Here is a 22117-nt window from a genome sequence, read left to right on the forward strand (position 1 = left end):
GTTGCTGGACTTTGAGTGGTTATACCAGAATGATGCCTGTGGGTTTAGGCATCATTTTGGTATCATTCTTTTCAGCCAGCAGTCAGCTTTCGTGTAAAAGCAATCCTAGCGGCTAATTAGCCTCTAGACTGCTTTTACAAGCAGTGGGAGGGAGTGCCCCCCCCCCCACCGTCTTCCATGGTTTTATCTGGCTCTCCTGTCCCAACAGGGAACCTGAGAATGCAGCCGGTGGTTCCGCCAGCTGACCATAGAGCTGATCAGAGACCAGAATGGCTCCAATTATCTCTATGGCCTAAGAAACCAGAAGCTATGAGCATTTCATGACTTAGATTTCGCCGGATGTAAACAGCGCCATTGGGAAATTGGGAAAGCATTTTATCACACAGATCTTGGTGTGGTCAGATGCTTTGAGGGCAGAGGAGGGATCTAGGGTCTAATAGAATTTTTTCAAAAACCAGTACCTGTCACTACCTATTGCTATCATAGGTGATATTTACATTCCCTGAGATAACAAAAAAAAAATGAAAGGAACAGTTTAAAAATAAAATAAAAAAGCACCCCTGTCCCTCCTGCTCTCGCGCAAAGGCGAACGCAAGCGTCAGTCTGGCGTCATATGTAAACAGCAATTGCACTATGCATGTGAGGTATCAACGCGAAGGTCAGATCGAAGGCAGTCATTTTAGCAGTAGATCTCCTCTGTAAATCTAAAGTGGTAACCTGTAAAGGCTTTTAAAAATGTATGTAGTTTGTCACTGCTGCACGTTTGTGCGCAATTTTAAAGCATGTCGTGTTTGGCATCCATGTACTCGGCCTAAGATCATCTTTTATTTCAAACATTTGGGCAATATAGTGTGTTTTAGTGCATTAAAATTTAAAAACGTGTGTCTTTTCCAAAAAAAATGCGTTTGAAAAATCGCTGCGCAAATACTGTGTGAAAAAAAAATGAAACACCCACCATTTTAATCTTTAGGGCCTTTGCTTTAAAAAAATATATAATGTTTGGGGGTTCAAAGTAATTTTCTTGCAAAAAAAATACATTTTTTAATGTATGGGGTCATTTGGGGGGGGGTTGTGCTATCTTTGCATTTTATGGCCTTCAAAACTGTGATGAGGTAGTGAGGAGTGAAATCAAAAATGTACGCTCTTAGAAATCCTGAAGGCAGTGATTGGTTTTCGGGGCCCCGTACGTGGCTAGGCTCCCAAAAAGTACCACACATGTTGTTACCCCCGTACTCAGGAGAAGCAGCAGAATGTATTTTGGGGTGTAATACCAGTTATGCCCATGGCATGTTTGAGCAATATATCATTTAGTGACAACTTTGTGCAAAAAAAAAAAAAAAAGTTTGTAATTTTTCCCGCAAAATATGAAATATTCCATGGACTCAACATGCCTTTCAGCAAATAGCTTGGTGTGTCTACTTTCCAAAATTGGGTCATTTGGGGGTGAGTTGTGCCATCTTGGCATTTTATGGCCTTCAAAACTGATAGGTAGTGATGAGTGAAATCAAATATGTACGCCCTTAGACATCCTGAAGGCAGTGTTTGGTTTTTGGGGCCCCGTACGCAGCTAGGCTCCCAAAAAGTCCCACACATGAGATATCCCCCATACTCAGGAGAAGCAGCAAAATGTATTTTGGGGTGCAATTCCACATATAACCATGGCATATGTGAGCAATATATCATTTAGTGAAGACCTTTTGTAAAAAAAAATTTTTTTTTGTCATTATTCAATCACTTGGGACAAAAAAAATTAAATATTCAATGAGCTAAACATGCCTCTCAGCAATTTCCTTGGGGCATCTACTTTCCAAAATGGGGTCATTTGGGGAGGGGGGTTGTACTACCCTGCCATTTTAGCACCTCAAGAAATGAGATAGGCAGTCAAACTAAAAGCTGTGTAAATTCCAGAAAATGTACCCTAGTTTGTAGACGCTATAACTTTTGTGCAAACCAATAAATATACACTTACTGACATTTTCTTTACCAAAGACAGGTAGCAGAATACATTTTGGCCTAAATGTATGACTAAAATTGAGTTTGATTGTTCTTATAAAAAAAAAAAAGTAGAAAAATGTTTTTTTCAAAAAAGGCAATGAAAAACAATCAAAAGAAAGCTCTATTAGTGTGAACAAAAGGAAGCAAATTTTGTTTGGGTACAGCATTGACTGACCGCGCAATTACCAGTTAAAGCAGCGCGGTGCCAAACTGTAAAAAGTCCTCTGGTCTTTAGGCAGCCAAATGGTCCAGGGCTTAAGGAATAGGAATATGGCATGATTGGTCCTCTTTACAGTGAGATATGGGGTCAATTACCCCACATCTCTCCTCTAGACTGGGAAGCCTGCAATAAAAAAAAAAAAAAAAAAAAAAAAAGGGAACCATTACCAGTAAAAACATTTAAAAAAAAAAAAAAAGTCCATAAATCTATCCCCTATTTTGTAGACGCTATAACGTTTGCGCAAACCAATCAATATTAATTTATTTTTTACCAAAAATATGTAGAAGAATACATATTGGCCTAAACTGATGAATAAATTTGTTTTTTATATATTTTTTTGGATATGCATTATAGCAGAAAGTATAAAATTTTTTTTTTTTTCAAAATTGTCAGTCTTTTTTGTTTATAGTGCAAAAAATAAAAACCGCAGAGGTGGTGAAATACCATCAAAAGAAAGCTCTATTTGTGAGGTGACATCAATTATGTTTGGGTACGTTGGCACATGGCCGCGCAATTATCAGTTAGAGCGAAGGAGTGCTGTAGCGCAAAAAATGGCCTGGTCATTAAGGGGGGTAGATCCTTCCGGGGCTGAAGTGGTTAAACAGCTATGAAGACAGTGAGATAAGCGTGTGTAGAAAAAATGGAAAGCGGTTTTATTTTTGCAAAAGAAGTACATTAATGTTATATTGGAACATAGGGGAGAGCTGTAATTTAGAGGGGAAAAAAAAGTGAACAAAGGTGAACTTAGCCTTTAAAAAGTCAAAGCACAGGTACGTATCTGCATAAGTCTTCAAATCGATCACTATGCCACCCATAAGATTCTAGGGCCAGGCTAGCTTTAAAGGGCTTCAACTCTGTATGCTGAAATTAACCCCCCCCCCCCTTCCTGTTATTGGTGGACGAAGCTAGCGCAGTAACATTACAGCTCAAAAAACAATATCTTCTCAGAATAGATAAGATGTAGCATTAGATTTTCCCATCAGCTTCCTGGCACCTAAAAGGTAGCGCCCTAGCAAATAAAAGGATATGGGAGGGGAGCATTATTCTGTGACAATACACAGAATGGTCATTATGTGTCGAGTTTACATTAAATATAATAAAAGTGTACACTGCACTAAATGAAAAAATATATAGTGTGGAGCAGCTACTTACAAGGTGACAACAACCAAAGAAACATATGAAAATAAAAAGTAGCGCATAGATTGTGCCAAAAGTGTTCAATCAAGAAAACAACTGAAAAAAAAAAATATCCACAAAAAATAAACATAACAGTGAAAAAACTTATAAGTCTTTCAATATAGGTGAATAAAGTCCTATCGGTGAATGGGGAACAAACAACATGGAATGTCCCACTGAAAACCATGCGTGGATACGGGAAGCAGATGTTTATAACACGGGTGAATCAACAAATCGTCCCCAAGTTGTATCTCACAATGACATGCGACTTGGTAAAGATGGTGTGTAAGAAACTCTTACCAGATGCGATGGACTCCCTTGTCAGCGACAGGGAGTCACTCGAGCAGGTTGCCTCTCAGGGCCAGTGAACGGAAGACTCCCCACATTACAATAAAACTTTATTATGCAGCTGTTAAAATTTGCAACCAGGCATAATTATTTCTGGTTTCAGGACAAATTCTTTTTACAACAGAGGGGCGTGGCTATGGGGGCCAAATTTGCCCCCAGTCTCACTAACCTCTTCATGGCCCAGTGGGAGGAGGATGTCGTCTATGCTGCCCTGAGACCCGAATTGGTTCTTTGGGCCAGGTACATAGACGACATCCTCCTCCTTTGGGAAGGAGATCGGCCATCACTCGAGGGCTTCATGAATACTCTCAACGCCAATGACAGGGGGATTTCGTTGAGTTTCGAAGCCAGTACAACCAAGGTGCATTTCCTCGATCTCGAAATTTCAGTTGTGCACCAACACCTGGAGTTCCGTACCTACTTCAAACCCACAGATCGGAATGGGTACATTCCGATCGACAGCTGCCATCGTGAAGAATGGCTTCGGTCAGTCCCCCGCAGCCAGTTTTTAAGATTGAGGCGCAACTGTACCCAGACTTCAGACTTTTTATCCCAATCTCAAGTCCTCAGAAGCAGATTCTTGGATAAGGGTTACGACCCTCACCTGCTAGACAGCGAAATCAATAGAGCATTGCTCACTGAAAGGCAGGCTACGCTTACAGAATGCTCTAAAGACAACACCACATTTAATGCTAAGCTATCTTTTTTTACCACCCATTCCATTCAATCTAAACAGATTAAAGGTATTATTAAAAAACATTGGGGAATATTACAGAATGATAGACTACTTGGTCCTGTTTTACCCAAACAGGCCTCAGTAGTCTTCAGAGGCGCTAGGTCCATTCAGGGACAGATCGCCCCAAATATAATAGACCCCCCCAAAAAAGTGTCGTTCTTTCAGGAGTGTAAAGGTTACTACCCCTGTCGTAAGTGTCAGGTCTGCCTACATAATATTGGGGGAAGACGCAAGAGTGTCACTTTTAAGTCCACTGTCACTTCCCGCATCTACTCCATGAAGCATTTCACCACGTGTTCCTTGCAATACATCGTTTATCTGATAACCTGTCCCTGCCACAAGCAATATGTGGGTCGCACGATCAGAACTTTTTCTGTTCGGGTTAATGAACACGTGGCTGCAATCAAAAAAGGTAGGGACAAGCACACTGTGCCACGTCACTACCTGGAACACCATGACAGGGACCCCACAGGCACTTTGTTCCAGGTTATTGACAAGTTTGTCCCGCACTGGAGGGGTGAGTCACGTCTGCGTGGAGTTTCACGTCTCGAGACATACTGGATTCACGAGTTGAGGTCCTTCTTCCCGTTTGGGATGAACGTGGAGTGGGACCTCAACTCGTTTATCAACTCATCCTAACACCTTTTTTTGCATTTATTTCATCACATCTGTACATATTTTCAGGTGTTCCCCTTTAATATTATCTTCCATGTTTATTTCCACACAATTCTATTCTCCCCTGTGTTGGCGCAATTTTTGGGGGGTGTGCTTACATTATGCTCAGGGGTGAGCTATACCTCCCTCATGTTGGTTTTTCACACTAGCATGTGCACGGTTAATATTATTAAGATTGCTCTTACTCTGTAGATTCAGTGTTCACGAACCCTTTTCATATCATGTTTTTAGAATACAATGCATTTTATTTATTTATTTTGTCTGTTGTTTTGATAGGAAGGGATTATTAATACACTTTGGGGGCTCTCGCCAGCATTGATGTATTTAATGCTGGCTTTCGGGTCCCTCGGTTTTCAACTGTCAGAAGTTAGCCGAGCATTACCCTTCTTTTCAGTCGCGCCACTTAACTGCATGGCCCTCGCCCTTGTGCCTTGCTATATGTTCAGTGGTGCGTCCTTTTCCCCACTTTGCAGGTAACTTTTTGCCAGTTTTCCACCTTTCAGGTGGGATTTCTGGCTGCTATTTACGTTTTATGTTACTTCCGGGGACACGGGGGAGGAGTGTGGGCACCGGCGTTGAGAACGTCCCATCTGACGCTTGTCCCCCCTCCCTCTTCCTCTCCTTGACTTCTAGAGAGAGGCATCACATGACAGGGGATGGACGTGGAGCTGGCCCTGCGCTCTGACATCACTTCCCTATGTCTGTCTCATGGAGGTTGGGCGGCGCCGCCAGTGACTTCCTGTCTTTACAGCTATTGGTGGTTGGCTCCGCCCGCCCCCTGAGACGCAGTCCCTGATTGGCACTGACTCCCTGTTGTTTTGGAGCAGACACAGAAGTGTCAGCAATGTGAGTATTGTGCCTGAAAGTTCGTTTCTTGTTTATTTTATTTCATTGCCAAATGTTTGAACATTCTGATGTTATACTATGTAATTATTTTTCTATGTGAGGTCTTTTTGATGATATATAACAGGTTAAATTCCGTTCCATGTTTATTTCATTTCATTACCAAACGTTTGAACATTCTGATGTTGTACTATTCAATTATTTTTCTATGTGAGGTCTGTTTGGTGACATACAACATGTTAATGACACACTATGTATGCAAATGCATGATGTTCCACACCTGCTAGGTCTAGTCAGGTGCGATCATGTGACCCCATTCATCCAATGGGGAATGTTGTTTGACAGCACATACAATTTGCTCTTTTGGAATGTTTTTTATAAATATTAGGCAACTTGGAGGGGATGCTGTATGCCCCAGTAGACGATCCATTGATCGAAACGCGTCGGTCGCTTTCAGCATCCTTCTTGTTGCCCATTTTTGATTTTATACTCTGTGATCACATTTTATTGTTATCTGGCGTTTTTAGCAATAAAAATCCTATTTTTGCTCATCTACACTATGTGGAGCTTGTTTATTTTTTCTCCACATACCTACTGAGAGATTTAACCAGCCTTCAATCCAGTTTTTGTACGTGACGCACTGTTCCCTCTGATCCGCACCTCGGCCATCCTTTGGGAGGACCCACCTGGCGGCCCCGGGAGATCCGCGCAGAGTTTGACCCAGAAGGTTCGCAGAGCTGTGATGTCCGTTCACTGGCCCTGAGAGGCAACCTGCTCGAGTGACTCCCTGTCGCTGACAAGGGAGTCCATCGCATCTGGTAAGAGTTTCTTACACACCATCTTTACCAAGTCGCATGTCATTGTGAGATACAACTTGGGGACGATTTGTTGATTCATCCGAGTTTACATTAAAAAAAAAAAAAAAAGTGTTGGCAACTGAAAAACTGTTCTGGTTGAAAGTGGTTTCTACATTATATGCCTTTAGGTGGTCACATGTGGTTGACTTCCACATTTAAAGTGGTATTAAACACAAAAACAAAAACGTAACATATTGGACTTTACCACTCCTTAAATGTGATGGCTGCATTTGTTTCTTTTTCACCCGGTGATTCAGTCAGTAACACACTTCCTATCTTAGAGTGTCTCCACCCTGGACAGAGGAGCAATGGAGACACCCTTGAACAGCAGCATTGCCAGTCTGGGGAGAGGGTAGTGTTAGACTGGCAGATTAAAGCCGAACTCCAGCCAAAATTTTTTAAACAGTTACAGCAACAGTATTTTTTACTTTTTGGGATAAAGTGAAAAAAAGCTGACCATCGTAAGCACTGCTGTCAGTGATAAGTGGTTTGTCTCATCCCTCTGACACTTTTGCTGGACAGCTTGGTCTGGTAAAGGAAGTTAAAAAAAAATAACATACTTAATTGCCGGATCACCATGTAAAGCTGCAATATAATAGACTTTTGTTTTTTCCCCGAGGAAGAAACAGTTTTCTTTTTTTCTCGTTCAGCCTGCAGCCTATTCATTTATGGCCTGCTTAATTGTAAAGCTGGCCTGAAACTGCAAACATGCAAATATCATCTCATCAAGGAACGAACACTAGGGATTGTTGTATGGTTCAGCCCGAGCACAAGTTCAGGCCAAACTTTGGCCTGACACGGCGTGACTCTGATCTCTGTAAAGAGCCGCGCCCACGGGTCTTTAACCGTGTGATTGGCTGTGTCCAATCACAGCCGTTAACATGTAAACAAGAGTTTACATGTTGACAGAGTGTGTGGCGAGGACAGCCGATTAGTGGCAAACCCCCACGCAGGGGGACATCTAGGAATTTAATCAGGGCACTGATCATCAGTGCCCTGATAACAATATTGAAATATAGTGTCACAAAAGTGCCCACCAAAGGCAGCAATCAGTGCCCACCACTGCCCACCAGTGCCGCCCACCAGTGGCAGCAATCAGTGCCGCCCACCAGTGGCAGCAATCAGTGCCGCCCACCAGTGGCAGCAATCAGTGCCGCCCACCAGTGGCAGCAATCAGTGCCGCCCACCAGTGGCAGCAATCAGTGCCGCCCACCAGTGGCAGCAATCAGTGCCGCCCACCAGTGGCAGCAATCAGTGCCGCCCATGCCTGCCCACCAGTGGCAGCAATCAGTGCCGCCCATGCCTGCCCACCAGTGGCAGCAATCAGTGCCGCCCATGCCTGCCCACCAGTGGCAGCAATCAGTGCCGCCCATGCCTGCCCACCAGTGGCAGCAATCAGTGCCGCCCATGCCTGCCCACCAGTGGCAGCAATCAGTGCCGCCCATCCCTGCCCACCAGTGGCAGCAATCAGTGCCGCCCATCCCTGCCCACCAGTGGCAGCAATCAGTGCCGCCCATCCCTGCCCACCAGTGGCAGCAATCAGTGCCGCCCATCCCTGCCCACCAGTGGCAGCAATCAGTGCCGCCCATCCCTGCCCACCAGTGGCAGCAATCAGTGCCGCCCATCCCTGCCCACCAGTGGCAGCAATCAGTGCCGCCCATTCCTGCCCACCAGTGGCAGCAATCAGTGCCCATCCCTGCCCACCAGTGGCAGCAATCAGTGCCCACCAGTAGCAGCAGTGTCCACCACTGCCCAGTCAGTGCTGGCAATCAGTGCCGCCTATCAGTGCCGCCTATCAGTGCCCACACCAGTGCCGCCTATCAGTGCCCACCACTGCCAGCAATCAGTGCCCACCACTGCCAGCAATCAGTGCCCACCACTGCCAGCAATCAGTGCCCACCACTGCCAGCAATCAGTGCCCACCACTGCCAGCAATCAGTGCCCACCACTGCCAGCAATCAGTGCCCACCACTGCCAGCAATCAGTGCCCGTCCCTGCCCACCAGTGGCAGCAATCAGTGCCCATCCCTGCCCACCAGTGGCAGCAATCAGTGCCCATCCCTGCCCACCAGTGGCAGCAATCAGTGCCCATCCCTGCCCACCAGTGGCAGCAATTAGTGCCCATCCCTGCCCACCAGTGGCAGCAATCAGTGCCCATTAGCGATGCCAGTCAGTGCTGGCAATCAGTGCCGCCTATCAGTGCTGCCCATTACTGCCACTCATCAGTGCCGCCTAACAGTGCCCACCAGTGCCGCCTAACAGTGCCACCTATCAATGCGGCACATTAGTGCCTCCTCATCAGTGCCACCAGTTCAGCCTATCAGTGCCGCCTCATCAGCGCACATCAGTGAAGGCAAAAAATTACTTAGTTACAAAATCTACTGACAGAAAAAAGGTAAAAACTTTTTTTTTCAAAATTTTTACTTTTTTTTTTTTTTTGAAAAAAAAAAAAAAAAAACAGTGATTAAATACCACCAAAAGAAAGCTCTATGTGAAGAAAATGATAAAGATTTTGTTTGGGTACATTGTAGCACGATCGCGCAATTGTCAAAGTGCGACAGCACTGAAAGCTGAAAAATGGCAGGAAGGGGGTGTAAGTGCCCTGTAAGCAAGTGGTTAAAGATTCTAATCTATCCCTCCGATAACCAAACAGAAAAAAAGTTTGACTTAAGACCAATTTTCAAACTTTTCCTGACAGAAAAATGGGGCTGTCATTGCTGACTACTTCAACTGCTAACTCCTGGCTACTATACCGATTCACTGGCTTCAGTACTTTCTGAACGACTGACCTGGAGCAAGGAAACAGATCGGGAAACACAGTATTATTCAGAACTCCTTACCTGTGCTCTTGTTCTAGGTCTGAGACTAGAGCTATTGAAGATAGAGCGTGAACATGACAACCAGGCAAATGGCATATGCAGAATGAGAAGGCAATGAAATTTCCATGTTTCTGTCAGGAAAGGTTTTCTATTATTCAGTATGAAGATGCATAGCTACTGCGTACACAAAGCGATAGAAAAAATAAATGAAACATATATCTTCTTACATGGCAGGTTTGCTTCAAGTTCTGCTACTTCTGAAAGACACAAGAAGAAAAAAATGATCACACATCAAAACAAAAAAGCTAGACAAACACAAGAAAGAAGCTTGATAGTACTGCATTATAAAATATCTTTTCATTGTCTTATTAAACATGTTGTATAATAGCATTCTCCTCATCTAAAGGAAACATAAGTGGTAAGCATTCCATATTCTGCTCGATCTACAGCAGGTTGTTCATCAGAGGACCTCATCTACTTGGCTTCCAGGCTCATGGTACCAATAACTACTTCTTCTATGAACACAGTAGAAAGCACTTTTAGTGCTAAAGTCCTCTGCTAGGAGGTCCCCACCAAGTAGAACAGACAAGCATCTGTTACCCAGACCAGCTTTAGGCCCCTTTCACACATGCTGTCCGATCAGGTCCGCCTGTCCCTTTTCAGGAGGACCTGATCGGACACTCCACTCACCTCTATGAATCGATGGACGTCAGCGGTGACATGTCTGCTGACATCCGCCGCTATCCGATCCAGTCCACAAAGTGGCGGACTGTTTTCATCCAATCTCCCTATAGAGCAGAGTGGGGATCTGACAGGTCCGTCTCTGCACAGTGAGCGGAGAGGGACCTGTCATCTGCCTGCTCAGTGGAGATCAACAGATCGATCTCTGCTGAGCAAGTGTACTCCGTCAACACACCATAACCGAGGTGGTGATTAAATACCACCAAAATAAAGCTCTATCTTAAAAAAAAAAAAAAAAAAGAAGAAGATAAATTTCATTTGGGCATGAGCATTCAATTGTCATTCAAAGTGCGACAACTCTGAAAGCTGGAAATTGGCCTGGGCAGGAAAGAGGGTTTAAGTGCCTGGTATTGAAGCAGTTAATCATCCAACTTGCATTTTAGAATTGCAGTCTATATGGACACAGCAGAACTGCCCTAATAGAGCAGCAAACCAACATAAAAAAATATAGTAAAGCCAAAGATGTCAATTTAGTAACTATAAAACTGCTATACTCAGATGTTTTACACTGGTATTTTAAAAGGACAAAACTAAAGTGGCATTTATGTTCACCCTAAGAAGAAAAAAAAAGAAAAAAAAAGGACTAGCACCAAAATATAGATGGGAAATGGACATAGCAAGGCACAGAGGATGAAAATTCTCAGCTGCAAAATTAAACCTATCCACAAGACATTTCTAATATGGGGAATGTTATAAAGGCAGCAGAGTGTGCAGGTTTTCCAATTTACACTGATCTGCCCTCTGAACCTGACAGAGCATAAAAGAACAATATTCCAGCTTCAGGAAAGCAGAACAGCAAATATTTCAGGTCACAGTTTATAGCTAGTAGTTGTTGAAACATTAAGGTGCTGTATACAAACATGCATAAAAACCAAGAGTAAAACGTGAAAAAGAAACATACTTCAAAAAACAAAAAATATTATAAATCATAGTTAAAATGAAACATAAAAATCACAATGAAATATATAAATGTAACAAACACAAATCTATAGGGAAGTGAATCAGAGCCATAACATGAATAAACATAACGTCACCAAATATATCCAGTATTATGCCCCGTACACACGGTCGGACTTTGTTCGGACATTCCGACAACAAAATCCTAGGATTTTTTCCGACGGATGTTGGCTCAAACTTGTCTTGCATTCACACAGTCACACAAAGTTGTCGGAAAATCCGATCGTTCTAAACGCGGTGACGTAAAACGCGTACGTCGGGACTATAAACGGGGCAGTGGCCAATAGCTTTCATCTCTTTATTTATTCTGAGCATGCGTGGCACTTTGTCCGTCGGATTTGTGAACACACGATCGGAATTTCCGACAACGGATTTTGTTGTTGGAAAATTTTATATCCTGCTCTCAAACTTTGTGTGTCTGAAAATGTGTGATGGAGCCTACACACAGTCGGAATTTCCGACAACAAGGTCCTATCACACATTTTCCGTCGGAAAATCCGACCGTGTGTACGGGGCATAAGTGTAATAAAACATGTATGCAAGAAAGAAAAAAAATCAAAACAAGACTGAAGCTCTGGTGACAAGCAAAGAGTTTAAGTTCTATCTTATGCAATCTAGAGAAATTTAATTCTAACCAAAAGCAAAAAGAAAATATGTATTTGATAATATAGATTGTAGAGAGAATTATGACATATCCGCTGCCAACAATAAACTGAATTCTACATGGTCCTGAACACAGGAGCCTCCAGTAAGTGAAAGAAGAGACTGAGGCTTGAAGAAAGCATAGTCGGATTTTCCCCGGATCAACTTTACCTATAAATGTTAGTACCCAGTTATATTATGTACATTTAGGAAAGAATCCAGTCCTTTTTTAAAGCGATCTACTGAGCTTGCCAAAACCACCTCTGGATGGAGTCTATTTCACATTTTCACAGCTCTTACCGTGAAGAAACCTTTCCGTATTTGGAGATGAAATCTGTTTTCCTCTAGATGTAAACAGTGCCCTCTTGTCCAGGTATTGATCTTAACCACTTGCCGACCATGCCATAGCCAAATTATGGCTACAGCGCAGTTGGATAACTCTGGGAGGGCGTACTATGACGTCCTCCCAGAATTGGACGCGCACCCGGGAATGTCTGTGACCATCGGGTCTCCCAGACCCGGCGTGTTAGGATCGGGGTAAAGGGCCAATGACAGTGGCCCTTTACCACGTGATCACGCTGTCCAATGACGGCGTGATCACTTGTAAACAAACCAGAGCATGTCCAGTTCGGCTCGGGGAGAGCTGGGTGCAGCAGCGCTGTGGGCTGGATCTGAAGTTCCCACAGTGCTGATCTGTGCCCAGCCATGGGTCATCCAGCCATCCATCCATGGCTCATACATGACTCATCCGTGCCACATCAGTGCTCATCCGTTGTGCCACAAACATGCCACATCCATGCCACTAGAGTGCGTTCTGAACGCGGTGACGTAAAACACGTACGTCGGCACTATAAACGGGGCAGTAGCCAATAGCTTTCGTTTCTTAATTTATTCTGAGCATGCGTGGCACTTTTTGCGTCAGATTTGTGTACACACGATCGGAATTTCCGACAACGGATTTTGTTGTCGGAAAACTTTATAGCAAGCTCTCAAACTTTGTGTGTAGGAAATTCCTATGGAAAATGTGTGATGGAGCCTACACACGGTCGGAATTTCCGACAACAAGGTCCTATCACACATTTTCCACTGGAAAATCCTATCGTGAGTACAGGGCATAAGTGGTAGTCAAGAAGTTAGATGTGTAATTTATGCTCCTTGAACGCCTGATGGTGCTCCCTGCATGTTGGGCCTCTGTATGTGGCTGGGCTGTGTAAAAGTCTTACACATGTGATATTGCCATACTCGGGATTGGTAGAAGAATGTATTTTGGGGTGTAATTTATGGTATGCACATGCTGTGTGGGAGAAATAACTTAACAATGACAATTTTAGGAAAAAAAGGGAAGAAAAAAAATCTCTTCATTTTGCAAAGAATTGTGAAGAAAAAAAATTACAGCTTCAAAAAACTCACCGTGCCTCTTACTAAATACTTTGGAATGTCTACTTTCTAAAAAAGAGGTAATTTGGGGGGGTATTTGTACTGTCCTGGCTGGTTAGGATCTCAAGAGATGAGATAGGCCGTCAGTACATCAGGTGTAATCAATTTTCAGTGATTGGCACCATAGCTTGTAGACTAACTTTCACAAAGACCAAATAATTTACACCGATTTGGGTTATTTTTAATCAAAGATATGTAGCAGTATAAATTTTGGCCAAAATGTATGAAGACAAAGTGCTAATTAGCTAAATTTTATAACAACATTTTCGTCTTTTTTCATTTATAGCGCAAAAAATAAAAACCCAGAGGTGATCAAATACCACCAAAAGAAAGTTCTATTTTTTTGAAAAAAGGACAAAAATTTATATAGGTACAGTGTTGCATGACTGAGTAATTGTCATTCAAAAAGCGAGAGCACCAAAAGCTGAAAATTGGTCTGGTTAGGAAAGGGGCTTAAATGCCCAGTGGGCAAGTGGTGTATTTGTACATGTTGATCATATCCCTCCTTAATATCCTCTTCTCAAGAGAGAATAAATCTTTTGGTTACCCTTCTTTGCACTTTCTCCAGTTCCCAGATATCTTTTTTGAGAACTGGTGCCCAAAACGGCACATTTTAGGTCTTACTAACGATTTGTACAGGGGCATAATGATATCTCTCTCTCTGGAGTCCATACCTCTCTTAATACAAGAAAGGACTTTGCTCCCTTTGGAAACCGCAGCTTGGCCTTGCATGCTATTATTGAGCTTTTCTACCAAAACACCTAGATCCTTCTCCACCATTGATTCCCCCAGTTGTACTCCCCCCTAGTATGTATGATGCATGCATATTCTTAGCCCCAAGTGCATAACTTTACATTTATCAACATTAAACCTCATTTGCCACTTAGTTGCCCAATTAGACAGCACATTGAGGTCAGCTTGTAAAATTGGAGACATCCTGTTAGGACGTTAATCCAGTGCATAGTTTAGTGTCATCTGCAAAGACAGAAATGGTACTTATTATAAATTATATAGGGTCTGGGATTAAATTAAAAAGTAAGGGTCCCAACACTGAAACTTGGGGTACACCACCGATAACCTTAGAGCAGAGTAACAATCATTAACCACTACTCTCTGAATTAGGTTTTTTTAGCCAGTTTTCTATCCAGTTACAAAATGATCTTTCCAAGCCTGTGTGGGGAAATGTGTCAAATGCTTTTGCAAAATCTAAGTATACCACGTCCACAGCCACCCTTTTGTCCAAGGTTTTACTTAACTCCTCATAAAAAGAAATCATGTTTGTTTTGACATCTGTCTTTCATGAATCCATGCTGTCTGTTGCTTAAAATATTTTTTTCCAGCAAGAACTCGTCTATGTGATCTTTCATTAAAGCAGTAGTGACCCCAAAATGCATCACTTTAGTGAGGGAACCTGGAAGTGGTGCTTTCATGCAATGGAGAATGATGCTTAGTTACTTAGTAGAGCAGATGCCTTTGGTCTTGCTGAGGTTTACCAACAGCCAGAAAATCTATTCTACAGCTCTGCAACTGGCCACAAGTTGCTGTTGCCGGACCCTGAGGCCATTATTAAAGTGCTATCATCATCATGGGTGCAACACAAATTTTCATCTTAAAAAATGCATAATGTATAATACACACAATGTCTAATGAGCCCTTACTTTAAAATGACCCTGTCAAGTCTCAAAAAATCCTGCCATAGAGGAACTATTATCCCCACCTCTTAGCGCCGGTTCACATTAGAAGCGGCACGACTTGCAGGTCGCCTCACCGAGGCGACCTGCACACGACTGCCGCGGCGACTTGCAAGACGACTTCTGTATAGAAGTCTATGCAAGTCGCCCCCAAAGTAGTACAGGAACCTTTCTTCTAAGTCGGAGCGACTTGCGTCGCTCCGATTAGAACGGTTCCATTGTATAGAACGGTTCCATTGTACAGAACGGGAGGTGACTTGTCAGGCGGCTAGGTCGCCTGACAAGTCGCCCCCGTGTGAACCAGCTCTTAGGCAGCTACACTATATTACCAAAAGTGTTGGGATGCCTTTTGATAAAGAGGGCCCTGTCCCTTGAAACGCGTAATGCTTACCTACCCCCCCCTGACATCACCATAGGATTCTGACAGCTATCATCTTCATCTTTCTCTCCACACTATCTGCTGGAGCTTTGGAGCTCCTGTTGCTGCATGCTTGGCAGCCACCCATTGCTTCAGTGTATCTTCAGCTGATCAGCTCTAATGTCTCAACCTGCTGTGTTACTATCCACTGGTTGATTGGGGATTTCTGACATATAAAAGTGTGCTGCTTTTAGCCAGTTCCCGCCCGGCGTATTACTAATTGACACAGGCAGAAACCTCTCATCCCTCTGGGCAGGCATCATATGATGTCCGCCTGTTCGTCACTTGTGCGCACCCCCAAGGGCGTGCATCGCGAAAAAATTACATGTTCAAAAGACTCATTATGCATCATAGGATATATGTTGGGGTGTTTGCTTTCCAAAATGGGGTAGTTTCCATTGTCCGGGTGCTCCAGGGCCTTTAAAAGTGTGATAGGTAGTCAGTAAATTAGATGTGTAATTTATGCTCCTAGAATGCCTGACCTCTGTATGTGGCCAGGCTGTAAAAAAGTCGCACACATGTGGCATCGCCATACTCAGAATGAGTAGCAAAATGTGTCTTGGGGTATAATTGCAAGTATGCCTATGCTGTGTGAGAGAAATATTTAATTTTTATTTTACATAAAACACAACTTAATTTTCTCAAGAATTATGGGGAAAAAATTACAACTTCAAAAAACTCACCATGCCTCTTACTAAATATCTTGGACTGTCTACTTTCCAAAAAGGAGTCATTTGGGGGCATTTGTACTGTCCTGACATTACAGGGCCTTAAGAAATGGGATAGGCCATCAGTACATCAGGTGTGATCAATTTTTAATAATCAGTACCATAGCTTGTAGACTCTCTAACTTTCACACAGAATAATATACACGAATTTGTTTTGTTTTTTTGGGTTGTTTTTTTACCAAAGATGTGTAGCAGTATATATTTTGGCACAAATTTATGAAGACAAATTATTTGCAAAATTTTATAATAGAAACTAAAAAAAAAAAAAAAAAAAAAAGTTTCTTTTTTTTTTCACTTGTAGCACAAAAAATAAAAAAACCCAGTGGTGATTAAATACCACCCAAATAAAGCTCTATTTGTGTGAGAAAAAAAAAAAAAAGATAAAAATTTTGTTTGGGTACAGTGTAGCATGACAGAGCACTGAAGCTGAAAATTGATCTGGGAAAAAAGGGGGTAAAAGTGTCCTGTTTTTAAATTGGTTAATAAAAGTGTTTTTGTGCTTGGTATTAACCTCAGCGCCCTGCTTTTTGCCATTTCCTACTTTATGATATATAACATCTAGCTTAGTGACAGCTTTTGAAGCCAGAAGTCAGCATAAGACCAACTTTCAAACCTAGGTAGGTGAAGGCAGCTTTTTATAGTCTTACCACTGGCGTCCTTTAAGGCGTTCTCTCTTTGCTTATGGGTTTTTTACTTTATGGAGAATAGATAGAAACAAGACTCTGTAGGGGTGAACTATAGAGCTCTGAACTGTTATAGAAAGATCCCTCCAAAGAAGTACCAGAGGAAAGTCAAAATATGGATGCAATAGTCCCCACCATCCACCCATCGCTGAAATCTCAATTGTGGATGGACAACTAAAAGATTACCAGCCTTTGATCCCTTTGAAATCAAGGACCATCCAGCTCTTAACCCCACTGTCTGTCCTGCAATAGCCTCTGCAAATTCACTCTGTTAAGTGCTCAACCTCCATACCAGTCTTATCCTTCTATGTCCATTCTGTCTGCTTTACCTTTTAACACCCTTTGTCTGTAAAACCTTTCATCTACTTTTCTAACTTCAACCTCTTGCCCACTGTGCTTCTGTCTAACCCCTTACAGCAGAAAGCAGTGTTCAAATGTCAGCTGCTATTTTTATTCCCTAGAGGCCTCCTTTCTTCAACTCCCTCAAAGCGTCAAAAGGTTACCTGCCATCCAGTCTTCCTCACATGGCCACCAAAGGGTACCTGCCTGTATAATTGATGCACTATACTGACAGGGACTTACTGGGGGAAATTTATTAAAACAGGAGCAGACAGATTTTTAGAGCAGCTGAGCATAGCAACCAATCAGCTTCTAGCTTTCATTTTCAAAGCTTAAACTGAATAAGCTGAAAATAGATACAAATTGGTTGCCACTCATAACTGCTCCACATTCTGACTGCTCCAGTTCTGATAAATTCCCACCACTGTCCAACCAGGGGACATTTTAATATGAATATTTCATTGTCCTTTAAAAAACTATTTTGCGCACTGCACCAATCTGAGCAATAACGTATTAAGAACTTATTCCAGAATAATATTACAAAAAAAAAAAAAAATAGCTTTGAATTTACAACAGCTCCAGAAAACATTCAAGCTTTTTAATCTGCTCTATAAATTTAAAGGTAAATACAGAAATACACAGGCCAAGGATGAACAAATTTCAACATGCAATATTAAAGAAGTCTTACACTAGGGACGCAGTAACACAATGTCACAAGCTATTCTGCAGTGTTGTATATTTTTGTTGCAAAGATGTTAAGTGGATACTTCTGAGCGGGGTCATCCACTCACACGAGGAAACTGGAGCCAGATACACTTTAACGTTAATAATTCAACTTTCTATAAACAAGAGGAGCTTAAAGCCTTTACGGAAGACATGAACACCACATTTTCCAAGGAAACTGTTTTTAATGTATGCAATACCGAGCTGCCAATGCAGAGTGATAAAAATGCCCAACAACCCAGCTGCAATCAGATCACAAATCACTTATAGAAAACCGTGTACATTGATTTAAATAATATGTCATGAACATTAGCCTAATTAACAGAAAGTGCAATGAGTAATGATGGCATAATACAGCAAATTTTCTACTGTCAAGACAATAAAAGGTAACTTGAAATTAGTTACTATGCATTGTATTACAACTTATTCTTCAGTTAGTATGTAACACCTACTCAGCTTTATGAGCTTGTATTACCTGCCAGCATTGAAGAAAATATTATTTGGGTTTAGAGTGATAATTGGTGGTGAGGGTCCACCTTGTGAACATGAGATGATCATTTAGAACAGCAGTTTTCAAACACTTATTAACCACTTGCTTACTGGGTACTTATTTTTTTTGCTAAACACACACACACAAAAAAAAAAAAAAAACCAAAAAAACATTTTTCATAGTTCGTTATAAAATTTTGCAAACAATTTTTCTCCTTCAATGATCTGATGAGGCTGCACTGATGGGCATAGGTGTGCGCACAGGGTGTGCCAGTTGTGCCTGGGCACACCCTAATCACGCTATGTGGTGCAGATTCCTCCTGTTTAGACCCCTGATATTTCACTAAAGGCTCTTAAAAAAATTGTAAATAAAAAAAATACAAAAATAAATTTGTAAAAAATAAAATAATAAAAATAAAAACTAGTGACACTGTCCACTGCCCTACTAACACTAATATCTGTGCTACTGACACTGTCAGTATATATACACATGCACATGCCGTGTTTGAGCTTTGGGGTGCACACCCTAATGCAATAGGCTGTGCACACCTATGCTGATGGGCAACACTGAAGAGGAAGTACCGATAGGCGACACTGATGAGGAGGCACTGGTGGGCACTGTGGGGACTGCACTGATAATCAGGCAGCACGGTCATGGGAGGATGTCCATAGACGCTCTCCAGGCAAAGTAAGCCCGTGCTGTAGCCATCTTTTGGCTATAGCGCAGGCAGGAAGACATATCAAGAAAAGTATGCGCTCGCAAAAATCTGCCCAGTGGTATACTTAAAGGGCAACTCCAGCATCGTGTGAAAAAGATAGCAAATAAAAAAAAATATAGTATATAGAATTGCAACACAAGCCGTATTGTAATTGAATTAGGGCTGAAACAACTAATCGAATATGAAATTAATCGATTACTAATTTTCATAATCAATTCATTGTCCAGTAACATAATGGGGTGAAAAAAACAAAAAACAAAATTAGTCCTTTATAGTACAAAAAGAGCAAATAATCGCTACTGTAAATTTTACTTTCACAGTTCTACAGTAAAAAAATTGAACTCCCTTACAGTAGTGGTTGTCTGCTTTTTTTGTACTATAAAGGGCTAATTTTAGTTTTTTTTAACCTCATTATGTTACTAAACGTCTTGGACCTGGTTCACATCTATGTGTTTTTTGGTGTTTTTTGAAGAAACGCACTACAAACGCACTACAGTTCATTTACATGGTTTCCTATGGGACATGTTCACATCTATGCTTTTTCAGCCGCTGCGTATTTGGAAAGGGTCAGGGACTTTTTTTAACGCAAAACTATGCTTCAATAGTTCAATGGAGAAGCTGCAGAAAAGTATGTAATGCGTTTTTGTAGCAATTTGTGTTTTTTAATCTGCCCAACAACAAATTGGCCAAAAAAATGCAAAAAAACGCAAGTCGCAGCAAAATCACATGCGCAAAAATCAAAACGCACAGCAAAAAGCACTGCAGAAACAGATCAAAAGCAAACTGCATAGGTGTGTACCAAGCCTTATGCTGGCTACACGGATCAATTTTAAGACGAAAAATCTTTGTACATTCGCTGAATGAAAGAATGTTGTTGAAATTTTGACTTGTTTTTAACATTGTTTTTAAAATGAATGTAATTTCTGAACGAAAACCACATACACTGTCTGAAAATTCCTTTGACCAACAAGTTTTCTATTATTTCAAAATTTTCCCATCACACTCTAATAGTATATCTCTTCTAATAGTATATACAGTATATCTTAGAGCTGCACGATTCTGGCTAAAATGAGAATCAAGATTTTTTTGCTTAGAGGATAGATCGCGATTCTCGCGGCGTAACATCATCTTTCACATTAAAACAAAAAAAAAAAATTGGGCTAACTTTACTTTTGCTTTTTTTTTTTTTATTAATTAAAGTGTATTTTTTCCCAAAAAATTGCATTTGAAAGACCGCTGGGCAAATACAGTGTGACATAAAATATTGCAGCAATTGACATTTTATTCCCTAGGGTGTCTGCTAAGATATACATAATGTTTGGGGGTTCCAAGTAATTTTCTAGCAAAAAATATTGATTTTAACTTAAGAAACAAGTGCCAGAAAAAGATTTAGACTTTAAGTGGTTAAACTTCCTGCATTTACATGTTGTTTAAAAACTTGGCAGATTGCCTGGATTTTTTTTTTCACACAGAAGTTTATCCCTTTGATCTAAGGACCCTCTCACACTGGGGCGGGGCGGCGGTAAAGCGCCACTATTGTAAGCAGCGCTTTACCGTCAGTATTCGGCCGCTAGCGGGGGCGGTTTTACCCCCGCTAGCGGCCGAGAAAGGGTTAAGAACCACCGCAAAGCGCCTCTGCAGAGGCGCTTTGCCAGCGGTATAGCTGCGCTGTCCCATTGATTTCAATGGGCAGGAGCAGTGAAGGAGCGGTGTATACTCCGCTCCTTCACCGCTCCGAAGATGCTGCTAGCAGGACTTTTTTCCCGTCCTGCTAGCGCACCGTTCCAGTGTGAAAGCCCATACTGGAGAGACAGCAGCGGCTGTTTCGGGTTTGCAGGCGCTATTATAAAGCGCAATAGCGCCTGCAAACCGCCCCAGTGTGAAAGGGCCCTAAGAAGGAAGAGTTAGTTACAATGTTTCATGTTAAACCTTGGCAGACTGCCTGGGTGTTTTCTTTTGACAGCAGAGTGAGTAGTTAAGTTATGGCAATCTGGAGGCATTCCGTACACAAATGGTGCACAGAAGGTCAAAGGGGGGGCAGAGGACGCTAGTGTATGGGGGTAGTGGGGCAGAAGATGCTACTGTGGAGGGGGTGATGTGAATGGAGCAGAGGACACTGCAGTGGGAGAGGTCATGTGAAGGGGGCACAGGGCACTAATGTATAGGGGCAGAGGACACTACAGTGGGAGGGCTGATGTAAAGGGGGCAGAGAACATTGCTATGGGGGGGGGCAGAGGACACTACTGTGGGGAGGATTATGTAAAAGGGGGCAGGGAACGCTACTGGGGGTGGGGGCACAGGACACTACTGCGGGGCGTGATGTGAAGGTTGGGGGGCACTACTGTGACACACTATTTTATACTTTGTGCTGTCTTTTTATTGGGGGCTTGTTGTTTTTAATTTTTTTATAGGGGCGAATGCACATTTAAATATATTTTAGCAAACAGTTTTACCTGCCACAGAATTTTTAATTCTTTAGGTTATCACTCAGATTTGTTCACTTCTGCCAAACGGCACAACAAAGTCTCTGGCCTCACTTTTTTACACTGCCGTTAAAGCAATACATGTAGGTTGAGGTTGATTCCATAGCATGTGACTGACTAGTGGAAGAGCAGCAGCTAACAGATGAGGTCGCCCCTGTGTTCTCTTCCCCTATCAGCACATTCCCTGAGCTATACTGGCAAAATTGCACAATGCAGAGGAGCCTGTATGGCTTTTAGTGCTGTCCCTTGGTCTTTCAATCTGAATGAATGCAGATCATTGATTACAGCAAAGAGCTGCCATCCATAGCTCTTCCGGACAAAACTATACTTTAACCCCTTCAGCCCTCTGTTGATATTGTCTTGCAAAAATCTGTATTTTTTTTTATGCAATCCAAAGAC

At 42.2% G+C, this 22117-nt stretch overlaps 1 protein-coding gene across 5 annotated transcripts in view; it reads right to left on the reverse strand.

Moving 5' to 3' along the window:
- The window catches only part of UBE2F (ubiquitin conjugating enzyme E2 F (putative)), a 497889-nt gene that overhangs the window by 449472 nt on the left and 26300 nt on the right, over nt 1–22117 (reverse strand). For all 5 annotated transcript variants that reach the window (XM_073633595.1, XM_073633593.1, XM_073633591.1 and 2 more), the window contains exon 3: nt 9896–9925. In XM_073633595.1, coding sequence (XP_073489696.1) covers nt 9896–9925 — 30 coding nt within the window. The remainder of the gene's footprint in view (nt 1–9895; nt 9926–22117) is intronic.

The sequence above is a fragment of the Aquarana catesbeiana genome, linkage group LG06 (genome assembly GCF_042186555.1).
Source record: "Aquarana catesbeiana isolate 2022-GZ linkage group LG06, ASM4218655v1, whole genome shotgun sequence".
NCBI lineage: Eukaryota > Metazoa > Chordata > Amphibia > Anura > Ranidae > Aquarana > Aquarana catesbeiana.